Raw genomic sequence first — 22844 nt, forward strand, 5'->3', positions numbered from 1 at the left:
CGTTTTTACCCTTTGGGTACGGAGCCCTAAGTGTAAGGCCTGAGTGGACGCTCGAAGCGGAGCGTTCGGCGGGGCGTGCAGCGTGGCGTCGGACTCACAAGTGATTTGAGCAGCGTGCACTAAGGCCGTTCCTATACGTTTGCATTTGTTTGACATGCACGCCGCACGCCCCGCCCCGCTGCACGCCCAACTCGAGCGTCCACTCAGGCCTTAGTGTAAGAAATACTCACGGCGTCAATGTCAGCTGGACGCTGCTTCAGCCTCTCTTCCTCCTCGGCCGCCGCGTTGCCGTTCGGCAGCTGCTCTGTGGCAGTGTCCGCCATCGCTCTGGAAAAAAAAAAAAACGTTAGTGAACTCTTTATAAGTATTCCCATCATAGACTAGGAATCCTCTGACTGAGTTTAGAGCAATTATTTCATGAAACCGATGCTGCCAAAAATACGGGGGTGCGAGGGGACGAGGTGAGCGAATCCCGTACCATGATTGGTCCGTTCAAAGACTCGGACCAATCACGGCACGGGATTGACTCGAAGATGGAGTAAAACTACCGTATAAGTGGCAGAGGGGGTAGCGTTACTATGCTCAGTCTAGAGGATTCCTAGTCTATGATTCCCCCATTTGTCCCCGCCCCACGTGACCGCCGCCATACATAAGGCTCTAACGATTTCGATGAAATTTGCTATATGGGAGTTTTCGGGGGCGAAAAATCGATCTAGCTAGGTGTTATCTCCGGGAAAACGCGCAATTTTGAGATTTATATGTTTTCCGAGCAAAGGTCGGTCTCCCAGATATTTGTTATTAAAGAAACCAAATTCCAAGACCGAAAAAATCGAACACTATTTGCATCTTGATTAAGTACCTGACTTAATCGATTAAGCGATCATATCACCGGTAAGCAGTATTACCTATCGATTTGTGTCAATCGACCGTATCGATAGATGTTTCAATAGTAATTGAACTTTAAAATAACTCCTGACGAAATACTAATGACTAAAAATTTACCGTTTTAGAAAATAGTTACTACTTTTACAAAACGCTTGTGCACAGATAGAATGTATGATTATATTAATGAAACAAGTTATTCCTCCTTTGTATTAGGTAATTCACATATTAGGTGAGTATTTCTACAGTGTATGATTCAGAGGGTTCAATGACCTCTATGAATATGAAACGAGTGGGCGGTAATTACAGGTTATGGTGTTATCGACGCTGCCTAGAACCTAATTACATATAACACATATACATATGTTATAACATGAACAACCGCTTTATGGAGCAGGTACCATATGTTTTCGTGAATAAACTTTCATTTCATACATATTCGATACACGATGTCGCAATGATAAGACCCGGCCTAGCCAAGGTGACGATCGCTTGCGCTTCGCCATCGAATCGATTTGTGTCTTCTATCACTCTTCCATATTAGTGTAACAGTGACCGTTGCGTTTCGTTCGCTACGTAGCGAATACTATTACTTATTCTGTGGTAGCGATAGCGATTGGCATGTTGTCTACGGGGCCTAGTGTAAATTTCATTCGATTTAAGCGCGTTTGCGTTAAGTGTACCTAAATTTTTATGGGATTTTGAGTTTTCAAAACGTCCCGCTTGACGCGAAAATATAATTAATATGTGACAAGTGCCATGCACATGACATGAATGCTAATTATAAAACACAACCGGATGGTATTTTTTCTAATCAGTGAGGCGATTCGCACGGTGACCACTGACCACGCGATTTGACGCGGTGAGTGGAACGACACATTTAAATCTATGCAAGTACATCGTACATCCTCCTACGTGCTGCACTAAAGTATTAATACAGAGATCCCGATGAAATCTATATAATAGTCAGGCTATTTGACTGTATTAAAAATAAATTAATATCCACCAGCGGTCGGCAACCTTTTAGCAGCCAAGTATAGTAGGCCATATAGTAGTAACGAAGTTGACGCGGGCCGCACTTTGTGACTTTATCAGGCATTGTCGTTTGTCAATATTACATACAAAATAGCCAGGGAGGCTCGCGGGCCGCAAGTGACAGGTCCACGGGCTGCAGGTTGCCGACCCCTGATTTACACCATGCATGAAATAAAGCACCACAAGTTTAATAGAGAAACGTAGACAGCAGTTATTTTTAGACACAATTTCTATTTTAAAACCCGTATAAAACTATAAAGAGTAGGTTATTTGATTGTGACGTCACATGCTAGTGTTTCTTATACATTCCATGGTCGCAAAATCGTTTTGACAGTTCGAAAAAAGAAACTGATTTGACAAGTAGTCAAATACCCTATTAACAGATGAGAGAACCATGATCTAATTATATACTACCACTAATTACTGCAGTTGGTAGTACAGCTCTCGATTAAATCGGTGTAATAAATACAGGACATAGTCATGGCCTAATTAAACATTATGCAGTCAATGGCGCAGCGACTCAACATGTTTTTAATTAAACATTCAAGTCGATAAACAAGACCAACTGCTGGTACTTAGAAAAACTCATGCAGCTAGAAGATGATGTTAACTTTACCCATTCTTTCTCCGAGACCACGGAGACAAAGCCGTTCTCGAAACGTCGGAGGTAATTTTAAAGCTTAAGTATACGTGATTAAATTCGTGAAAATAAATAATAACAATCCAAAATGTGGCTTGGCCTCACGGGTACGGGTCCACGTCAGTTATCGGCTTGGATATAGGTCCATAATGTGTGTGTGTGACTGTGTCCTGCGAGCCCGCGGGTCCGATTCACCCCGAAGAGGCATATTCCATACAATCCTGGCAAGAAAAAGAGAAGGCCTGGTCAGGGCCCTCGGGCCATTAAGTTTGGAGGCCCAGGGCCTTGAAGATCGTCCAAATCCGAATTAACAGCATGGCCCCCGATAGGGACGATAGTCAAACAACGTTAGCACTAATGAAGTTTTTGCAACACGGTGTTAATGCAGAGATCCCGATTGAATCTCTGTATTTAATAGTGGGTTGCGCAGGCGTCCCACGAGGTTGCGCAAATCCGCCATTTTAGTTGCGAAGCGCTAGTTTGGAGAGGTCGTGAGACGCAAGTTACGAGCGACTAACCACATAATAAATAATAGTACTAGGCACAGACGGTTCACTCTCTAAGAAAACGCGTCTATTACGACAGATGTGACGGCTAGGAGGCGCAAGCGCGAGCAGGCGTCCGTGCCGTAGCGGTGCACGGCAACTACCATGGCTAGACACCAACATAGGTGTAGGCCGCATGTACTTGTAGCAAGCGGGAGCGAGCGGAGTGAGCCACGCCTGGTATAGCGAAATCCCCATCTGAGAGCTTCCTATTAGCTGTTTTTATGAATGTGAGCGATTTACAATTCCCAGCGAGATACCCGTTGACCTAGTGAGCGAGCGTTTGACCCGGGCCAACCCTCATCTTGAGTACTAACGCCTGTATCTTGTACCATGAGTCAATATTGAGTAATAAGTACCTACTCATCAACTCTGCTGACTCAGCGCTCGGAGCGCACTCAAGTTTACATGATACAATTGTGCAACAAGAGGGGAACTTTAGAGTTAATAGCTTTTCAACAAAAAGTGAAAATATACAAAACCACAAAAAACTCTAACAAATCAATTCAAAGCAAAGTTACTACTGTACATGTATACCTAAGTGAAGAAAATTACCGAGTAAAATGCTCTTATCACTTATACTCGTAACTATAATTCGTTTTTTTAGCATTAGAAAAAGACTACGCGATCTTGACGTGTCTTTTAATAGTTTTAATTGAAAAACACTACACTCCCTATTACTTATGAAAGCTAAAGAATGTAAATAATCGTATACTTATGACTCATAATTGTTACATATTTGCCGTGACTTATTTTTCAAAAGTGTTTTTCAATAAAAAGACACGTCAAGATTGTTTACTTTTTTTCTAATGCTATATATAAAAACTAACTATAAATAGCGGTAGAAACTCCTATATTTAAAACTCAATAAATACTTCTTAATACTTATGTGCAATAGTTTAAATAAATAAATAAACATTAAACAGACGCATAATAGGGTATTTTCCTACTAGTCAAATCAGTTTCTTTTTTAGAACCGTCAAAACGATTTGCTAATATGGAATTAATATGAAACATTACATAGTGACGTCACGGTCAACTCACCTACTTTTATATTTCTATCCGATTTATTAAATAAGACTAGTGCTTAAAAATAACGGCTATCTATGTTTTTCTAATAATTATCTGGTGCTCTATTTCATGCATGGTGTGAAATAATTTATTTTAAATACAGTACCTATAATACCCTAATATCTGGGAGACCAAGCTTTGCTCGGAAAACATACAAAAACTCGAAAATGTGCGTCTTCCCAGAGACCAAACCTAGCTAGATCGATTTTTCGCCCCCAAAAATCCCCATATAGCAAATTTCATCGAAATCGTTACAGCCGTTCCCGAGATCCCCGAAATATATATACATATAAATAAATAAATATGCAAGAATTGCTCGTTTAAAGGTATTAGATTCAAGTATTCATCACAACGTACAGTCATCATTAACAAAGTATTGTCAAATCAGCAACAAACAGTTCGAAGAACATTTAACCGACGTTGCGTAAGGATGTTTACGCAACGAGACATACGGTTTGTTGATGTTCTTAGAATAATAGCTATAAACTACGTCAGTAATACATTAGTAGGTACATTATCGATAGGTATTATAGAGGTTGCTGGTAGTGAATTTTGGCACAAGAGCAAAGTGTTAGTAACTGACAAATGTACTGTACGAACTGCAAAGATCTTCTATCTAAAGAAGCAGGAGTCATGTGCCTTTTAAAATCCAAAATAAAATTTGCAGGCACTTAATCCATATTATTAATATTATAAATGCGAAAGAGTGTCTGTCTGTTACCTCTTCACGCTTAAACCGCTGAACCGATTTAGGTGCAATTTGATATGAAGATAATTTGAGTCCCGGGGGAGGACATAGGGTAGTCTTTATCCCAGAAATCACCCTTTAAGGGGGTGAAAAGGGGGGAGGAACTTTGTAAAGGAAATCGATTAAAAGCAGATTGGGTCAAAATAAGCTACCCAAATTACTAACTCCACGCAGACGAAGTCGCGGGTAAAAGCTAGTACCTATACCTATAAAGACGGTATATTCCTTTTTTTCTATTCAATTCAAGTAACTCTACTAAGGTTGCCAGATGGTCGGGATTCGGCGGGATTCTCCCGATTTTTAGCATGTGTTCCCGATTCCCGACAATGTGAAAATTGTCCCGAAAAACAGCATCACGTTATAAAACAATAATTTCAAGTTCTGAACTGTCGTCGAGCGAACCAGCGACCCGCGTCGAGCCCGTCAGTGCGCGCGCGGGGCGCGGGTGGCGAGATTGGGCAGAGCAGCTGACGAGTGCCAATAATGTAAAATATCGTTATTTTTAATACAATTAATTTAATTTGAATGGTTCATTTCCCGACTTAAGGCCCAAAATCCCGAAAAATTGATATTTTTTCCCGATAATAGTGCCTTTCGATCTGGCAACCCTAAACTCTACTATAATAACCCCGGCCTCATAGGCAGGGTCACTACAGACTAGGTCAGCCGGTCATGCATGAAGGTGAAAAAAAAAGGATATAAGATCCCCTTTTTTCAAGTCTAACGCCTTGACAATAGAGGCGTGCTCAGATATTTTTGAGCACCTCGGCCGCTCCGATATATCTGATGGCGACCGTACATCAATACGCATGCCCGCTAGAGCCGAAAGTCGAAACAAATCAAGCGCGGGCGCACAATACAATGGGCAGTGAAAATCAAAGATGGCGGCGGTCGGTGACCCCGCGACCACACTTATATTTGCTGACTATACCGTAGTGTTTATGCAGTAATCCGGTATCTTCACCTAGTCTTCGATATTTGAGAATTTGTTCATGATATCGCAGTTTAGTTTTCGCGTTTCTGAGTGAAAACATTTCTTTGACATGACAGTCATGTCCTGTCAGTCATTTGTTCATGTTAATGTTTCATATTAAAGCATCTTAGTCATACCAAAACGCATAAATTAGAAGTCAGTAGAATAGTAACTTGCTACAAGAGCTTCCAGTGGCGTAGCTAGAGGATATGGCGCCCGGGGCAGGCACCAAATTTGCGCCCCCACCCCCCAAACGAAATGAACTAACGAAAGGGTTACTTTTTACTTATTAAAGTTTACTTTTGATTTAGACAAATAAGTGTTTTTTTACCACATTTCTGGCAAATAAACGATATTTCTATTTTTATTTTTAGTCCATCGGTGGCTAACAAGCTTACGACTCACCTGATGGTAAGCGGTCACCGCATCCTATGGACGTCTACACTCCAGGGGCGTTACATGCGCGTTGCCGACCATTTTAAAACTTATACACTTCTTTTTTGGAGATCTCCTTAGACTTGAAGATTCAATATCGCTTGTAAATTTGGGATCGTAGACTATTCATAGCGCGCCTTTGGACTGATTTGAAGGGACCAAGGTGGCATCTAGGTGCTCCTGCCCAAAGGTGACAGCAGTACTCATTATATGGGATCTGTCCATGGCCGTACGCAGCATTTTTTAAGGGGTGGGGCAGAAGTAGGGGAGGCTGGGGACGTTGTAACAGGGTACGGTTGAAACAGAGATTCTTAGCTTATGGTCAGAGACCAGGGTGGGACAACTGCCCCACCTTGCCCCACCGTGGGTACGCCTATGGATCTGTCTGCCCCAGAGTAAAGTATCGCCTCCCTTTATTGAGCACACCGAGTTTTTTAGATACGAGCGCAGCCTACCCAGCAAGGTGGCTACGAAATTATTGGACGTCACTGATGGAGATGTCAACACCGAGGCTCCCAATACTCCCTGACATGGGAAGGGTTGTGCCTTGAAAAATGAGGTTTTCTTAGCGGTAAACAAAGTTGTGCCTTGGTGGGATTGAATTGGACTAAATTCTCCCGATCCCACACCGAAACTCTGGGTAGAATGCTCTCAATACCTGACACAGGTTTTTCACGGCATTCTAAGTATCACAGCACGAGCGATGTTGGCACGGCATGTGTTATACAGGTTGGTCCAAACCTTGCCGTCCAAAAATTTTTTTTAGATTCCTCACGCTGTGGGCTATCAGAATATGTATGTTAGCCGACTTTTCGTAGTTTTCGAATTATGATTTTTATTTTTATTACTTTTAACTATTGTTGAGAAATTCCGGGGTGAAGCAATTATTTATTAAAAAAAACTATTGAACTTTTTTGAATATTTCTTTTTGTAACATAATCCTTCACAAACGGCGCAGTTGCTAAAAATCAGCATTCTCACTTGGCCGAGTTGGGAAAAAAAGACAAACTTTTACGTTCAAGCATGTCAAGCTTAGATGTTGCCCTTACCTATATAAATAAAAAATACAAGCGATTTCAAGGACTTTTGGTTATTTTAGAAACTGCTAAACCCTACGTTTTTTTAATAGGTCAAAAAAGTGATACTTAATAGTCATAAGATGTCAGAGTCGCCGGTCAAAGGAACTGAGGTGGAAAGCTTCCAAATTAGTAATTCATTACAAAAATCCTCTTTTGTTATTTCTACTATTATTTTATGGGGTCACTTCCCCATCGCTATTTCATGTTATCAGTGCAAATACCACGAACAATTATTAGAAGGCATACAAGTAACGCAAAGCTTCACTCCGGAATTTCTTAACAAAAGTTAAACTCGAAAACTACGAAAAATCTGATATGATATGATATTCTGATTACCAACGACGAGGATTTAAAAAAAAATTTTTGGACGTCAAGGTTTGGACCACCGTGTATATAGGCCAATTACAGGGTGGCTAAAAAATAACTGCATTTCCGTTGCCAGGGAGGTTTTGCGATTATACTGAGCAATTTTTACTATGAGACCAACCCCTAAGTAGCTAAAAAAAAATTTGACTGTTGCCTACATTTTGGCTGGTCCATTTTCTATGGGAGGTCTTTTGCCCATTTTGGCGCCCCCCCCTTGGACGGCGCCCGGGGCACGTGCCCCCCCCAGCACCCCCCTAGTTACGCCACTGAGAGCTTCCCACGCGAAGTTTAAGGGGCCCACGCCAATGACCTTCAATCTGAATCCCTTAGTTTTCTTATGTTTTTTGTAACTTATCATATTAACAGCAACGGCTTTAAGCAATATAGTAATCTGTGTCGAAACACGAAGAGCCACAAGCACGTTTACACGGTAAGTTACTGAAAGGCATTCCTGTATGCTCTAAGCTAAGTAGTCTCAAGCAGGGATGTTGCGGATGCCGATTTTTTGACATCCGCGGACGCGGATGCGGATGCGGATTTTTAAAGGCTCACATCCGCGGATGCGGATGCGGATGCGGATGTCAAGATAGTACCATAAAAAACGTCAAATATTACAAATTAGTAATTTTTATTTCAAAAAACCGGCCAAGTGCGAGTCGGACTCGCGTTCCAAGGGTTCCGTACATTAAGTCCCACTCACGCTTGACTGCTCATTTCTAATAGGTTTTTTGGTTAATGACTAAATTACCTAGCAGTCTAGCACTTACGCCGATGCTAAGACGTTCCTGTACCGAACTGTTCCACATCCGCATCCGCATTAAATCCGCATCGATTTTATGCGGATGCGGATGCGGATGTTGAAAATAATGCGGAAGTTCCGCGGTTGCGGATGCGGATGCGGATATTCGCAACATCCCTGGTCTCAAGTCTAAGCCACGGCCACCCGGGCCACGGCGGCATGGGTCGAATTTTCTCAATACCTAATAATAATAACATTAAACTATCACATTATTCCTATCGGATCAATGAACCATACCACTTTGTACAGTCGCCATCAGATATATCGAAGCGGCCAAGGTGTTCACAATATCTGAACACGCACTCTATCGCCTTGACAATAGAGTGTGTTCAGTTATTCGTGAACCAGCCCTAGTAGCACGGTCGCATTTTTATCGTTTATCACCATGCCTGTCACGTTCTAACAAGTATGTAAGTGCGAAAGTGATGGGCATTGTGATAGTCGATAAAAATGGAACCGTGCTGAGCCCGCTGACAGCTCCGATATATCTGATGGTGACTGTACAGTCAGCATCAGAAGTTGCTAAGCGGGCGAGGTGTTAAAAATTACCTTGACATTGACACGCTCTTATTCTCAAGTCGCGTCAAGATCATTTGGAACAGCTCGCCCGCTCAGCAACTTCTGCTGCTCACTGTACGTGAATATTCCCTAAAAAGTGACCCGTTATTATCGGTCGCCCGTGCTCGTCAGACTATAGTAATGTGAGTAATGTTTACACAGACGATATCGCCCGCCGGGCGGTGTCCAGTTACGGCTCGTGTTCAGTGACAATGTTGTTTTTACTAGTTCTGGTGAACGGCGGGGATTTAATTGTGTCTGTTGTGTTCCGTTATATAGGGTAAATCGTCAATAACTGGCTACCTTATACTAAAAAATGAATTCTATTCACCAATAAACAGAATTAATTTTAACACATACATTGCCACCTAGCCAAACAAGACATCCGCGCCAGGCCACAAACATTTCTTCATAAACTGGGTCAACCAAATCTTGTCAGTAGAAAAAGGCGCGAAATTCAAATTTTCTATGGGACGATATCCTTTCGCGCCTACATTTTTCAAATTTGCCGCCTTTTTCTACTGACAAGATCTGCTTGACCATCTATATGTCGCAGGGAAATGATCAAAATAGAGATTTGAACAAATCTCTAAGGGATATGATCAAATCACGCAGGATGTTAAAATGGCGAATCCATATCATCATTTCCCTAGAAAACTTCAGTCATTTGACCAAATCACTGACTCTGTTTAGTAAAAAGACAAAATCGGTCAATAAACGCGAAACGCTTTTTCATTTCACTAGATTTGTTTAGGAATTTGACAAAATCCCTAACCACGACAGTAAGTTGACGAAACGAACTCAAAAAGTCAACTAGTTTTATCATTTCGCTAAACAGGTTTAGTGAAATGATAAAGTCTCAACTGGAAGATGGTACATATACTTATGGTGATTTGATTAAATCTCTGAACGGTTTAGTGAAATGACGAAAGCAAGTACAGAATACAACAGTTTACTCTCTACAGTTAAGCGATTTGATCAAATCTCTGACTAGATTAAGTGAATTTTTTTGAAAATATCGGCTGAAAAAATGAAAGAGACTTCTCTGCACAAATTCAAAGAGTTGCTAATCAAATCAAGCGTGTTGGTGGACGTCCCTAAAGTAGACAGAGGTCCATTAGATGGAAGTAATGTACCAGGGATTGTTTTAAATTACTGCTAAGCTATGCTAAGTTATCTGTATTTGGAGGTCAGGAGTTCAAGAAGTGTTCCTGTGAAAAGTCCAAAGTACAATGTACGAGGGGTATTCAAAATATTCTCGGTATGAGAATGAAAACAAACAAGTACGAAAAGTTTGATATTTTTATTTTTCAATATACTCCCCCCCTATGTTCATACACTTAAAAGATCGATCAATTATTTTTTTAATCCTGCATAAAAATATTTTTTATCTTTGGTGTAAAAATGCTCCTCCACTGCCGCCTTCAATGCTTCATCATCGGAAAATTTATTTCCACGCAGATCCTTTTTAAGATTGGGGAACAAAAAGAAGTCGCTGGGGGCTAAGTCCGGACTATACGGTGGGTGAGTAACAGTTTCAAACCCACATTCAACAATAGCTGCCTTGGCAATATGAGCAGTATGGACGGGGGCGTTGTCATGCAGAAGCATAACACCTTTGGTTAACTTTCCTCGCCTCTTTTCTTTGATTGCATCCTTTAATTGACGTAGAATGTTAGCGTAGTACTGTCCTGTGATATTTACACCTTTTTCTTTATAATCGATCAGTAATACTCCTTCACAATCCCAAAATATCGTGGCCATGACCTTGCCAGCTGAAGGGATGACCTTGAACTTCTTGGGATGAGCTGAACCCTTAATGTGCCACTGCATGGACTCTTGTTTACTCTCTGGGTCATAATGATGAACCCAGGTTTCATCTCCAGTAACTATTCTTTGCAGCACCTCATCAGGATTTTCACCGCACAGGTCAATAAAATCGGAACAACAAGCTACACGCATGCCTTTTTGAAGCCGAGTCAGCATTCGCGGAACCCATCTTGCACTTACTTTTGACATATTAAGATGGTCATGGATAATATCATGTACGGTACCAATAGAGAGATTGGTTACTTGTGCTATAGATTTTACCTTCACTCGACCATCTTCCAATATAAGTTTTTCCACTTTATCAATATTTTCTTGTGAAGTAGCTACTACAGGCCGGCCAGGTCTAGGGTCGTCTTCAACACTCTCCCTTCCACGTTTAAACTCGCTTGACCACTTTTGAATGGTAGATAAAGAAGAAGCAGACTCACGGTAAACACAATCCATTTCCTCTTTTATGGTTTTTTGATTTTTACCCTGTTTTGTCAAGAATTTTATCACGCATCGATGTTCTAATTTAGTTAACATTGTCAATTCCCACATGATGTTCATGTTTGTTCAGCAATTGCAGAAAAACAAAAGAACATCTCGGTTCGAATTATACTTTTTTTTAATGTCAATGAATAAACCTTAGCGGCCAGTAACGAAAGAAATTTTAGAAAAGGTTGTAAGATATCAATACCGAGAATATTTTGAACGCCCCTCGTAAAACAAATAGATGTGCCTGTAAAAAAAATAATGTCATGTGTAACTCAAGATGCCACAAATCTACACATGTTTTAACAAATAATTGGCTACTTTCCTACTAGCACACTACTAGTCAAATCGGCTACTTTTTTAGAACTGTCAAAACGATTTTCTAATATGGAATTTGGGCGTTTTCTAAAATAAATATTGAAAACCCGATTCTCACAGATCCTGGTGTTTTTGGGTTCTTTCAACTCAGAATCACTAGCATATTCAATCCTGATGATAAAAAAAACTTGTCCCAAAAATTTGTATGAAAATTGTACATTCCACTACGTCACGTCCATACAAGTGAAAAATGTTCTCATAATAAAACGTGACGTAATGGAATGGACATTTTGGGACATCTTTTTTTAAAGGAAGGATGGAGAATGCTGTCGATTCTGAGTAGAATGAGCCCAAGCATGTCCAGATTTGAAAGAATCAGGTTTTCGATATTTATTTTAGAAAACGCCCATTTATATGAAAACCTGTATAGTGACGTCACGGTCAACTCACATACTTTATTACATTACAATCCAATTTATTAAAAAAAAATGTTTAAAATAACTGCTCTGTCTATGTTTTTCTAATAATTATCTGGTGCTTTATTTCGTGCACGGTGTGAAATAATTAATTTGAAGTAGAGGAAAGTACTTATTAAAATTACGTTTACGCACTTGTAGCTTCGGTTTTCATTACCGTCAAAACTGGCAACTTTACCATCAAAAGGTAACTTTACCATAGTCTATTGTAGTAAGAAAGTATGGTATAATTATAATAATTAAAAAGACAATCCCTCTTAATAATTAATTATTATGTTTCAGTTTACAACCACCTATTCTTGTATTCGATTAACTTTGATACCTACAGTACTATTGACATTTTACCTCAATCGCTTACAAATCGCTTAACTGTAGAGTAAACTGTTGTATTCTGTATTCGCTTTCGTCATTTCACTAAACCGTTCAGAGATTTAATCAAATCACCATATAATGTACCATCTTCCAGTTGAGACTTTATCATTTCACTAAACCTGTTTAGCGAAATGATAAAACTAGTTGACTTTTTGAGTTCGTTTCGTCAACTTACTGTCGTGGTTAGGGATTTTGTCAAATTTCTAAACCAATCTAGTGAAATGAAAAAGCGTTTCGCGTTTATTGGCCGATTTTGTCTTTTCACTAAACAGAGTCAGTGATTTGGTCAAATGACTGAATTTTTCTAGGGAAATGATGATATGGATTCGCCATTTTAACATCCTGCGTGATTTGATCATATCCCTTAGAGATTTGTTCAAATCTCTGTTTTGATCATTTCCCTGCGACATATATTATATAAAGGTGTAGTACCACGATCCCGACTACCGAATCGTCCAGCCTGGGAACGAAATCATAAAATACCCGATAGTCGGGTTTCCGGCACTGAATGTGTTAATACGGTTTCAATAACTGGCCACCATTCATGCCTAAGTTTTTACAGCATCAAGCTATGACTACAGGTAAACTGACAGACATACCTGAAGGAAATAAAACGGTGTTAATTACAATAGATCGGAAAGACCGTGTCACCGTGCGTACGGCTTCAGTCAGGGCCACAAATCAAAGGGGTTGACGGTTGACAGGGGGGGGGGGGGGGGAGTAGGTTCACCTACTTAACGGTATCGAGTTTCAAAGACACAGACAAAATAATAAAAATCAATAAGTTAACAAGTTTATGTAAGCAGCTAAATGTCATAATTAAGTCCTTAGCTGTATGTATTTTAAGTCTGTGTGTCGCCGATTTATTATAATGCATTATAGCTTTCCCGATGGTACAGGCAGCTGCAGATAAAAGGTACCACACCTGCATAGAAGTTTGTATGCAGGGGTGGTACCTTTTCTCTGCACTTTTCTGTACTAAGTATCTATATTCACTAAACGAGGCGTCAGCAAAACTTTCAGTTTTCAAACACCAAAGAATTTGAGCTTTCATCGAACAAAACATATTTTTCATTACGGTTGTCTTAAACTTTCTGTCTAAACAGTGGCTTAGTCGTCCAAATATCGCCTCTCTCATGTTGAAAGTTGAAATTAGGTTGATTGAGCCACTGCATGTTACCCGGCCTTTTTCTAACGAGCCACTGTTCCCTCCTTGACCCTAAACTACCTAAAATAGTAGTAGACGTTTTTTTTAAATATACGCATAGTGATTTAACAAGAAACATTGTTTTAAGACTAAAAATATCTATAGTAGATAATTAACTCAAAAAAGCCGCGTATCCTGCACCAAATCACTGTTTAATGAAGTGTGAAACCCTTTTGAATGCAGCCTGCATTCAAAGTACCTATTCAATTATGTAACCCGATGCTATTATGACGGCATTACGGCCGTCTTACATATTGATGACATGATTCATCAAATTCCACACATATTTATTCACTATTAGGCTCAATCAATAAATACTAAAATAAAAGAATATGGTAACGACTGCCCAATTCAAAATTAAAATTAATAAAAAACCGCCCAAGTCCGATCCGGACTCGCGCACGAAGGGTTCCGTATAGTTTGTAGCTTTCTAATAGACCCCGAAGGCTAATCCTATTGTCTATTGTTAAGAAAAACCGCACGTGCCCCGTGCCACAACCACCTGCATAAAAAATCGGTACTTCGGTTACTGAGTGCCGGCGAGTCGAACGCTACAGAACCAGTCTAAAATGTGTCATCGAGATGCGTAACAAAGGCGCGTTATCGGAGAGCGCACCTACACTGGTTTTTTGAGCGTTGGACTAGCCCGCGCTCAGGTGCCAAATAGAATAATTAGGACCCTTTTTTGCAGGTAAGTAGCACGTGCGGTTTTACTGAACAATAGACAATAGGATAAGCCTTCGGGGTCTACTAGAAAGCTACAAACTATACCATTACGGAAAAAAACGGCAAATGGGAGCCCCACTTAAATATTTATTTAGTATTTGTAGTAAGGTAGTAAAACACTTTATTGTACAAAAATCAGAACAAAACAGGAAAAATAACATTTGTCATTAGTACAAAGGCGAACTTATCACTTTAAGCGATCTCTTCCAGGAATTGTCACAGAAACTATGTATTTCTGTTGCCGCTATAACACCAAATACTAAAAAAGCGGCCAAGTGCGAGTCGGACTCGCCCATGAAGGGTTCCGTATTTAGGCGATTTAAGACGTATAAAAAAAAAACTACCTACTAGATCTCGTTCAAACCAATTTTCGGTGGAAGTTTACATGGTAATGTACATCATATATTTTTTTTAGTTTTATCATTCTCTTATTTTAGAAGTTACGGGGGGGGGACACACATTTTACCACTTTGGAAGTGTCTCTCGCGCAAACTATTCAGTTTAGAAAAAAATGATATTAGAAACCTCAATATCATTTTTGAAGACCTATCCATAGATACCCCACACGTATGGGTTTGATGAAAAAAAAATTTTTGAGTTTCAGTTCGAAGTATGGGGAACCCCAAAAATTTATTGTTTTTTTTCTATTTTTGTGTGAAAATCTTAATGCGGTTCACAGAATACATCTACTTACCAAGTTTCAACAGTATAGTTCTTATAGTTTCGGAGAAAAGTGGCTGTGACATACGGACGGACAGACAGACGGACAGACAGACGGACAGACAGACAGACAGACAGACATGACGAATCTATAAGGGTTCCGTTTTTTGCCATTTGGCTACGGAACCCTAAAAACAGAATAAAATAAATAGGTATTTAACTGGGGCTCCTATACAACGCACGTGATTTATTTGCCGTTTTTGCGTAATGGTACGGAACCCTTCGTGCGCGAGTCAGACTCGCACTTGGCCGGTTTTTTTTTTAATTTAAGTATGTCCCGTCTTGGCGCGTGTCCTTAAATAACACCTACGCTTGAGGGCAAAGGTCACATAACTATAATTTAAAATGTCTCAGGCATATATCGTGGTCCCTTTAACCCGCATAGTACTATTATTATAGGCAGTATAGTAACTTATTGTGTGGTCGCACTACGGTTACATCTGTGCACAATTGTCGGAACTAATAATCTTGCACAACAAAGCGTGTTAAAAAACAATCGCTCGCTGGCTCTAGAAATCAGATATCGTCAAATATTTATGCGAGCTTCGTTGTGCAAGATATTACAGGTAAATATAGTTAAGTTATAAGTAAAATATTATGTACATATCATCAGAAGCATACCTACGAGTAATTTGCTACGTGACTTCAAACTTCAAACGTAACCGAACAATTAATAAAAGCATATTTTTACAAGTTACCAAAAATGTTTTTTTTTGCCAAAAACCTAATATCTATTACTTTACTATTCAGAGTACAATGTTAACAACCAAATAAATCAAATGGCTGGCTCGTAAGCGACTCCTGTTCGCTGTACAATGGACCATTAAAATTTCAGAATTACTACTCCTCTTTAGAATTGAATGTAAACAATACGTAATACGTATTACTAAGTAGTACTAATAGACCCCCATTGTTCCCTAACAAGTGCTTGTAGGGAAATATTGAGCTGTTGAAAACAGAACGGCAATTTACAATAGGTACTTAGCGTGCCGCTGTAAAATAACTATTTATACATTTTGAATGATTAAATACGACCTTACGAATTTTATGTAGGAACCTTTAACAGCGGTGCCAGATAAATGTACAGTCACCTGCAATAAAATGTGAAACAATCTTATTTGTAGAGCCATAAGGGCGCGTCACATATTTTTGCGGCCTTCGAAGAGTAACATATTATTTCAGGTTTTTCATCAAACCTTTTTAGGGTTCATAGTTGACTACGGAAACCTGAAGGTGATATATTTTTGGCCGACGGCGAATCAGAAAAGAGATTAAGTAAAATTTTGAAATACTTAAGAAAACTTAGACTCTCCTCGCTTCCATTTTTTTATCACTTCAATGTTGAAGTTCTAACAAAACATCATATCCGTGGAATATTTGAAAATACTCTAGCATTTATGGCGAGTCAAAATACTTCCAAATAACTATATTGTGGCTAGACAACGATCCGTCCGTTGCCCTGATTGCTACAATTACTCCCAGCCACAAGCTCAACTGAATGTTGAACCTTATGTCGTCGCAGTAAGGTTCACGTAAGGTCAGTCATCTCTTCAGACGGACATACATTGTGATGCATATGAATGCCAGTTATCTTTAATATCTTTATCTTTATTTATTGCGTTTAGTAGAATTGACAGTCTGTCTGTTACAATCAATGAAGTTATTCACATGTTACATTGTAAATTGAAGTGGAGTGATAATAATTATTATTTATACTTTTAAGGGGCCCACTGATTACCAGTCCGCCGGACGATATCGGCCTGTCAGTTGTTCGGAACTGTCAACTTTTTGTTCTAACTGACAGGCCGATTTCGTCCGGCGGACTGTTAATCAGTGGGCCCCTTTAAGGACAATGAAAACGGTTCACTTTGTTTTTAAGCGTCGATATTCAATAACTCTTAAGGTGTATTATTGGTACGAGGTCAAATGTGCAAACTGCAAAGTAAAGGCCGACTCATGACGACTTGTAAAAGGTCACGTAGCAGTATTCCTCCGTACTTGCGCAAAAGCGGGTCACGCGCAGGGTTGCTCATAGCTTAACCTCGTAAGGCCCAATGTGCATTACAATGTACACTAGTCAAATTAAAACGTTTCCTGAATCAAATAAAGTAGCATTTTGATTTTCAAACAAACGAAATTTACTTAAATTTTACTTACAAGGTCAAAGCTTTCAAATTTGCAATGAATAGTCAGCAAATAATATAGCTGAAGCGTAATTTATCAAGTATATGATGGTCAAATTTTACCAATTTTTTTACCACTGACGACAGAATAAAATCAAGCCAACTACAGATTTTTTCGGTATAACTAAATAGAAAACCTTTTCCATTTCGGGAATCAGTTTTATCGGGAACTTTTTTAGGGCTAAAATGTCTATAAATCTATGTCTATATTCTGTCTTATAATGCCTAATGGCACCCGGGCTATAAAAACGAGACGATATCAATCAAATCATTGCTTTACGCATTTGGTGTGATTCGACTTTAACGGTTTGATTATTTAAAGGGCTGTATTTAACATGGAGCTAATATATTTAAATAGACACGTAGCTCTGCCCCTGCGGTCTTCACCCCTGTAGGGGCGAAATAGAAACACGATAGGGGATAATCCTTTAAGACTCTTATGTGGTACGACCGGGTCGCCACTATCTACTGGGAAATCAAGACATTTTAATATTACATACATGGTTGGCAGTTGGAGGTCGACTGAGTTTCAAAAATTCCCAGCATAAATTGAACTCTGTCAAACTGACAAAAGACAAAAGTTAAATGGGGCCTTATATCTTCTTTCTGTGTAACTTTTATTTAACCATTTGTTAACTGTATGTTATTTAATGTCTTTCTTCTTGTCTGTTACCCTCCGTGATTCTTCTCACTTGATGGTCTCATCGGAAGACCGGCGCTGGAAGCCACCAGCAACATGCTGAGATGAGGCCATTTCGTGGCACTTTAAACTTATTTTGTTTTTTTGAAGTGAAAAAATTCTTTAGCGGCGCTGGGCACTTTTTGAGGTGGGGAAAAAAATGTTAAACTCGAGACAGCGTAAGGCTATCACGTGACCGTAAGCCCCTTAAGGTGGCCACTCATAATTTAAATGGCATTTAAATCGATAAAGAAAAACTCAATGTTATTTGACATTTATGTTGCGGACTCCTTTTCAAGACTCTTTACCTATGTTCAAATAATTTGACGTTGTCATGGCAGTATGTAAATAAACATGTCAATGAAAAAGTATGATCTTATTTGAGAATGATAATAATATGTAATAAATAAATAGAATACCTCCGCTAAACGTATGTATCGTGTTACCGGGCGTCGGTAACATAGTGAGGTGAGTTTTGCTTGTTCTTTTATATTATGTATTGTCTCGTTTGTTTGTGCTTACGGATAAATATATTTTATTCTATTCTATGTACTATGTGTAGGAAGCGGGTCAGGAGGTTAAGACAAAACTGTAACTTTCTGACAATCTGACAATATAACAGCGCCCTCTTGACAATGATCATATACTATTGGTCTGTCATTATACGGAATTTATTTCTGAAAGCATTCATAATGAATCATAAATACTTGCATTCCAAAACTAGAGTCCTTGATCAATGTTACCCCACGAATCAAAGTAACAACATGGTACGGAGTTCTAAAAGGAATTATAAGACATCCGAGCCAATATGGACACAAGTGTACCACTTGACCTACTACCGGTCCGGCTATATTTAACACCGGATCCGTAACCGTCACGTCACCGTCACGCGTCATACGTTGACAATTGACACGTCCGGGAAACTACCGTCTTGACCTACGGCAGATAAGACAAATAAGGGATGCTACCCCAGAAATCACAGTAACCCACGGTACAGAGTACAAAAGCAGGAACTAAAAGACATCCGAGCCAATATCGACACATGTGAACCAACTGACCTACTGCCGGTCCGTCTATATTTAACACCGGATCCGTAACCGTCACGTCACCGTCACGCGTCATACGTTGACAGTTGACATGTCCGTGAAACTATCGTCTTGACCTACGGGAGATAAGGATGTGTGTATGTAAACAAAGGAGATATAAAATCAAACGCTTATCTATGCATCTTACCGTGGTAAACGGGTTATTTATACACAGCATGTAAGTTCACGTCAAAGTTTAATTTTCTGATATAAACTGCGTTGAAGCTATTGTTCGTTTTCTTTAAGGCTTCGTCACACTGCACAGGCGCGTATTCCGGGCGGGGCGTGAGTGGGGCGCGCCGCTTTTAAGGCTTGGCCAGACACAGAGCGCGACTTGGCGCGACGCAGCGCCGCGTGATGCCGACGCGATGACTGTTCAAACAGGGCGCGCGCGGACCGCGCTCTCAACACGCCCTCATCGCGCGCGCGAACGCGGCGCAGCCGCGCGGGAACGCGGCGCGGCCGCGCGCCACCGCTCGCTGCCTAACGTCCGATCCGACTGATGTGACCCAGCGCAACGCGGCGGCCCGCCGCGTCTCGCCGCGTCCGCGCAGCGCTGCGCCGGGGGCCGCGCGGCGCGGGGCGCGACAGAAGCGGGGCGTGATACCGGCGGGACGCAGTCTGTTTGACGTCGGTAACCTGTTAGCATGTGCCGCGGTCGCGCGGCGCGGACGCGTCGCTGCGTCGCGCTCTGTGTCTGGCCAAGCCTTTACATATAAAAAGCTCACGCCCCGCCCGGAAAACGCGCCTGTGTGACGGAACCTTTAGCATTAGAAAGGACAACGCGATCTTAACGTGTCTTTTAATAGAGACGCTTTTTAAAAATCAGTAACTATTACTTATGAAAGCAGGAGAATCGTATATATGATTCATAATAAAATTGTTACATATTTGCCGTGACTTATTTTTCAAAGGCGTTTCTCAATAAAAAGACATGTCAAGATTGTTTACCTTTTTTCTAATGTTACAAAACTAACTATACCTGCTTCTTTTCTATTCTGTAAATATCATTCAAGTTGGAAACAACTGTCCACAGGGTAGGCCGCGGCCTGGGGCCCATTTCTCGAACGGTGTTAGTCCAATTTTATTAGTGCGTTGCCATGGTAACCCATACGATTTGACAGTTCGTGGACTAATAATATTAGTCTAATAGGGAATATTACGCGAAAGTCCGCGTAGGGGGCGCCATATCAACAACAAGTAAAAAATCTAAGGGTCTACCGCAAACGAGAGAGTCGACATTTTGTTATCTAACCTCTCTATCACTCTTGCATATTCGAGCGATAAAGAGGCAGATAGCTGAGTTTCGATTTCGCGTGTCCCGGTAGGCCCTTTGTAAGCAAACCGCCTTGATGTATCAATGTCATATTTGATTGTCTGTGAAAACTTGTCAAAAAACAGTTTAAGGTACAGTATGTATAAGTTACTCTATGGTATACTTAAGTCACTAGTGCTGCACTCTGGCGGCCAAACATTGCACTCCCTACTACCTCCTGAATACTCCCTATATCGTTCGAGAAATGGGCCCCAGGACGCACGCGACCAGCGGGGCGGTGAGCGGCAAATCCAGGCCATTCAAACTTTGCGTTCGACCAGACCTGGGCCATGTTGCATAACAAACTACAACTAATATCACAAGCAGAACTCATTTTCCAATTTCACTAATTAGAAAAGGAGTTCCGCTTGTAATATTAGTTGTAGTTTGTTATGCAACATGGCCCTGGGGCCCGTTTCTCGAAAGCTTGTAATTTTAATACAAGCGGATGTCACTTTTACAGCGTTTGTTAGAAAGGGGCTTCCTGTATTACAAGTTAAAAGCTTTTGAGAAACGGGCCCCTGCTAGCATGAGTTGCCTTGAGTTGCGTCCATACATACGCGCGCGAGAACGCACAACCATATTGCAATCCATTGTTAACCAAAACAGAACTGATCTGAAAACCTTTGACAGACGTTTCGGTGATGAAACCAGGACAGTCGTACGGAATTGACCGAAAAGCCCTAAAAAATTGGTCCGTTCAAAGACACGGACCAATCACGGCACGGGATTGACTCGAAGATGGAGTAAAACTACCGTATAAGTGGCAGAGGGGGTAGCGTTACTATGTTCAGTCTAATAGAGGATGTCTTGTCTGTGAAACTGGATAACAGTAGTATTACTTAGAGCCTATATAAGAAACTGTAAATATGTGAATAAATGTTTTGGTAACGTAGCAACTTGTTTCATCAAATTCTCAAACACAACAAGCCATACCATTATCTTGATGCTCTCAAGTTCTGTCAAAACAAACACGGATCTACTCCTGAATTAAAATTATACATTCTACTTTGAACCTTTTCGTAAGGACATAAGAGATAATAAGTTTTGTCAAAACATAGCAGTCCCTTCTAAAAATATCGATACGAAAAAAGTGCCAAAAAATGTATACACGACCTTATTGCCCATATATTATGGTAGTGTATACTTATTTTTGGTACTTTTTCCGTATCGGTATTTTCAGACGAGACCGCACATGCAAGTGTGAACTTTAATGTAAAGGAAAATAAGGTTTAAAATGTGCGGTGTTAGAGAAAGCTGTAGATGGAATTTGTGGTGTGGGCTATATTTATAGCGAATAGGGAAGTGTCAAGCGTGAGACGGTGTTGCCCGGGTTTCCGTAGATTTCAATTAACATGTCTTAAAATGTTAGTAAACAAAACATATATACTCAAATGTAAAATAACTCGAAGACTCGTTTTTAGGGTTCCGTACCCAAAGGGTAAAAACGGGACCCTATTACTAAGACTCCGCTGTCCGTCCGTCCGTCTGTCACCAGGCTGTATCTCACGAACCGTGATAGCTAGACAGTTGAAATTTTCACAGATGATGTATTTCTGTTGCCGCTATAACAACAAATACTAAAAACAGAATAAAATAAAGATTTAAGTGGGGCTCCCATACAACAAACGTGATTTTTGACCGAAGTTAAGCAACGTCGGGCGGGGTCAGTACTTGGATGGGTGACCGTTTTTTTTGCTTGTTTTGCTCTATTTTTTGGTGATGGTGCGGAACCCTCCGTGCGCGAGTCCGACTCGCACTTGGCCGGTTTTTTAGCATTAGAAATAGTGTCCGACCGAAACATGTTTTTTTGCCGAAACCGAAACCGAAACCGAAGGTTCGGCTTTGGCCCCAGTTTCGGCCGAAACCGAAACCGAACCTTTTGTAGACTTGTGAAAATCGTTGAAAATATGTCACTAAACCGCTTTTTAGAGAAGAGGCCAATTCGTAGAAATTACCTTATTTACGATTTTCGTAGGAAGGTTTATACCGGATTGGACTAAAGCAAAGGGGGTGCAGTACTTAAAAAAAAATTCATCAGAGTGATGTTATTATGATGCCTCTTTTTCATGATCTTATCCTAGAGAATACGCTTTTGATTTTAGACAAAAGTTATTCCTTAAACATGCTTATTTTAGCGTATTCTCTACGATAACACAATAAAAAATAGGTGTTATAATGACACAACATTCATCGAAATTTTTACTGTCCTAGATTGTCCCAACTTTCCGGTCAAATATCTTGGCAATTTTCGATTTTAGAGAATAGTTTTTCCTACAAAACATGCTTATTTTAGCGTTTTGATTGAATTTTTTTTAAGTTTTTTAC

At 40.3% G+C, this 22844-nt stretch overlaps 1 protein-coding gene across 1 annotated transcript in view; it reads right to left on the reverse strand.

Annotated features, from left to right (window-relative positions):
- LOC134659622 (protein hu-li tai shao) overlaps nt 1-22844 on the reverse strand; it is a 98370-nt gene that overhangs the window by 35283 nt on the left and 40243 nt on the right. The window contains exon 3 of the mRNA XM_063515304.1: nt 231-327. Within this exon, the coding sequence (XP_063371374.1) occupies nt 231-323 (93 nt within the window). The 5' untranslated portion in view covers nt 324-327. The remainder of the gene's footprint in view (nt 1-230; nt 328-22844) is intronic.

Source organism: Cydia amplana, chromosome 25, assembly GCF_948474715.1.
Source record: "Cydia amplana chromosome 25, ilCydAmpl1.1, whole genome shotgun sequence".
In the NCBI taxonomy this organism is placed as follows: Eukaryota; Metazoa; Arthropoda; class Insecta; order Lepidoptera; family Tortricidae; genus Cydia; species Cydia amplana.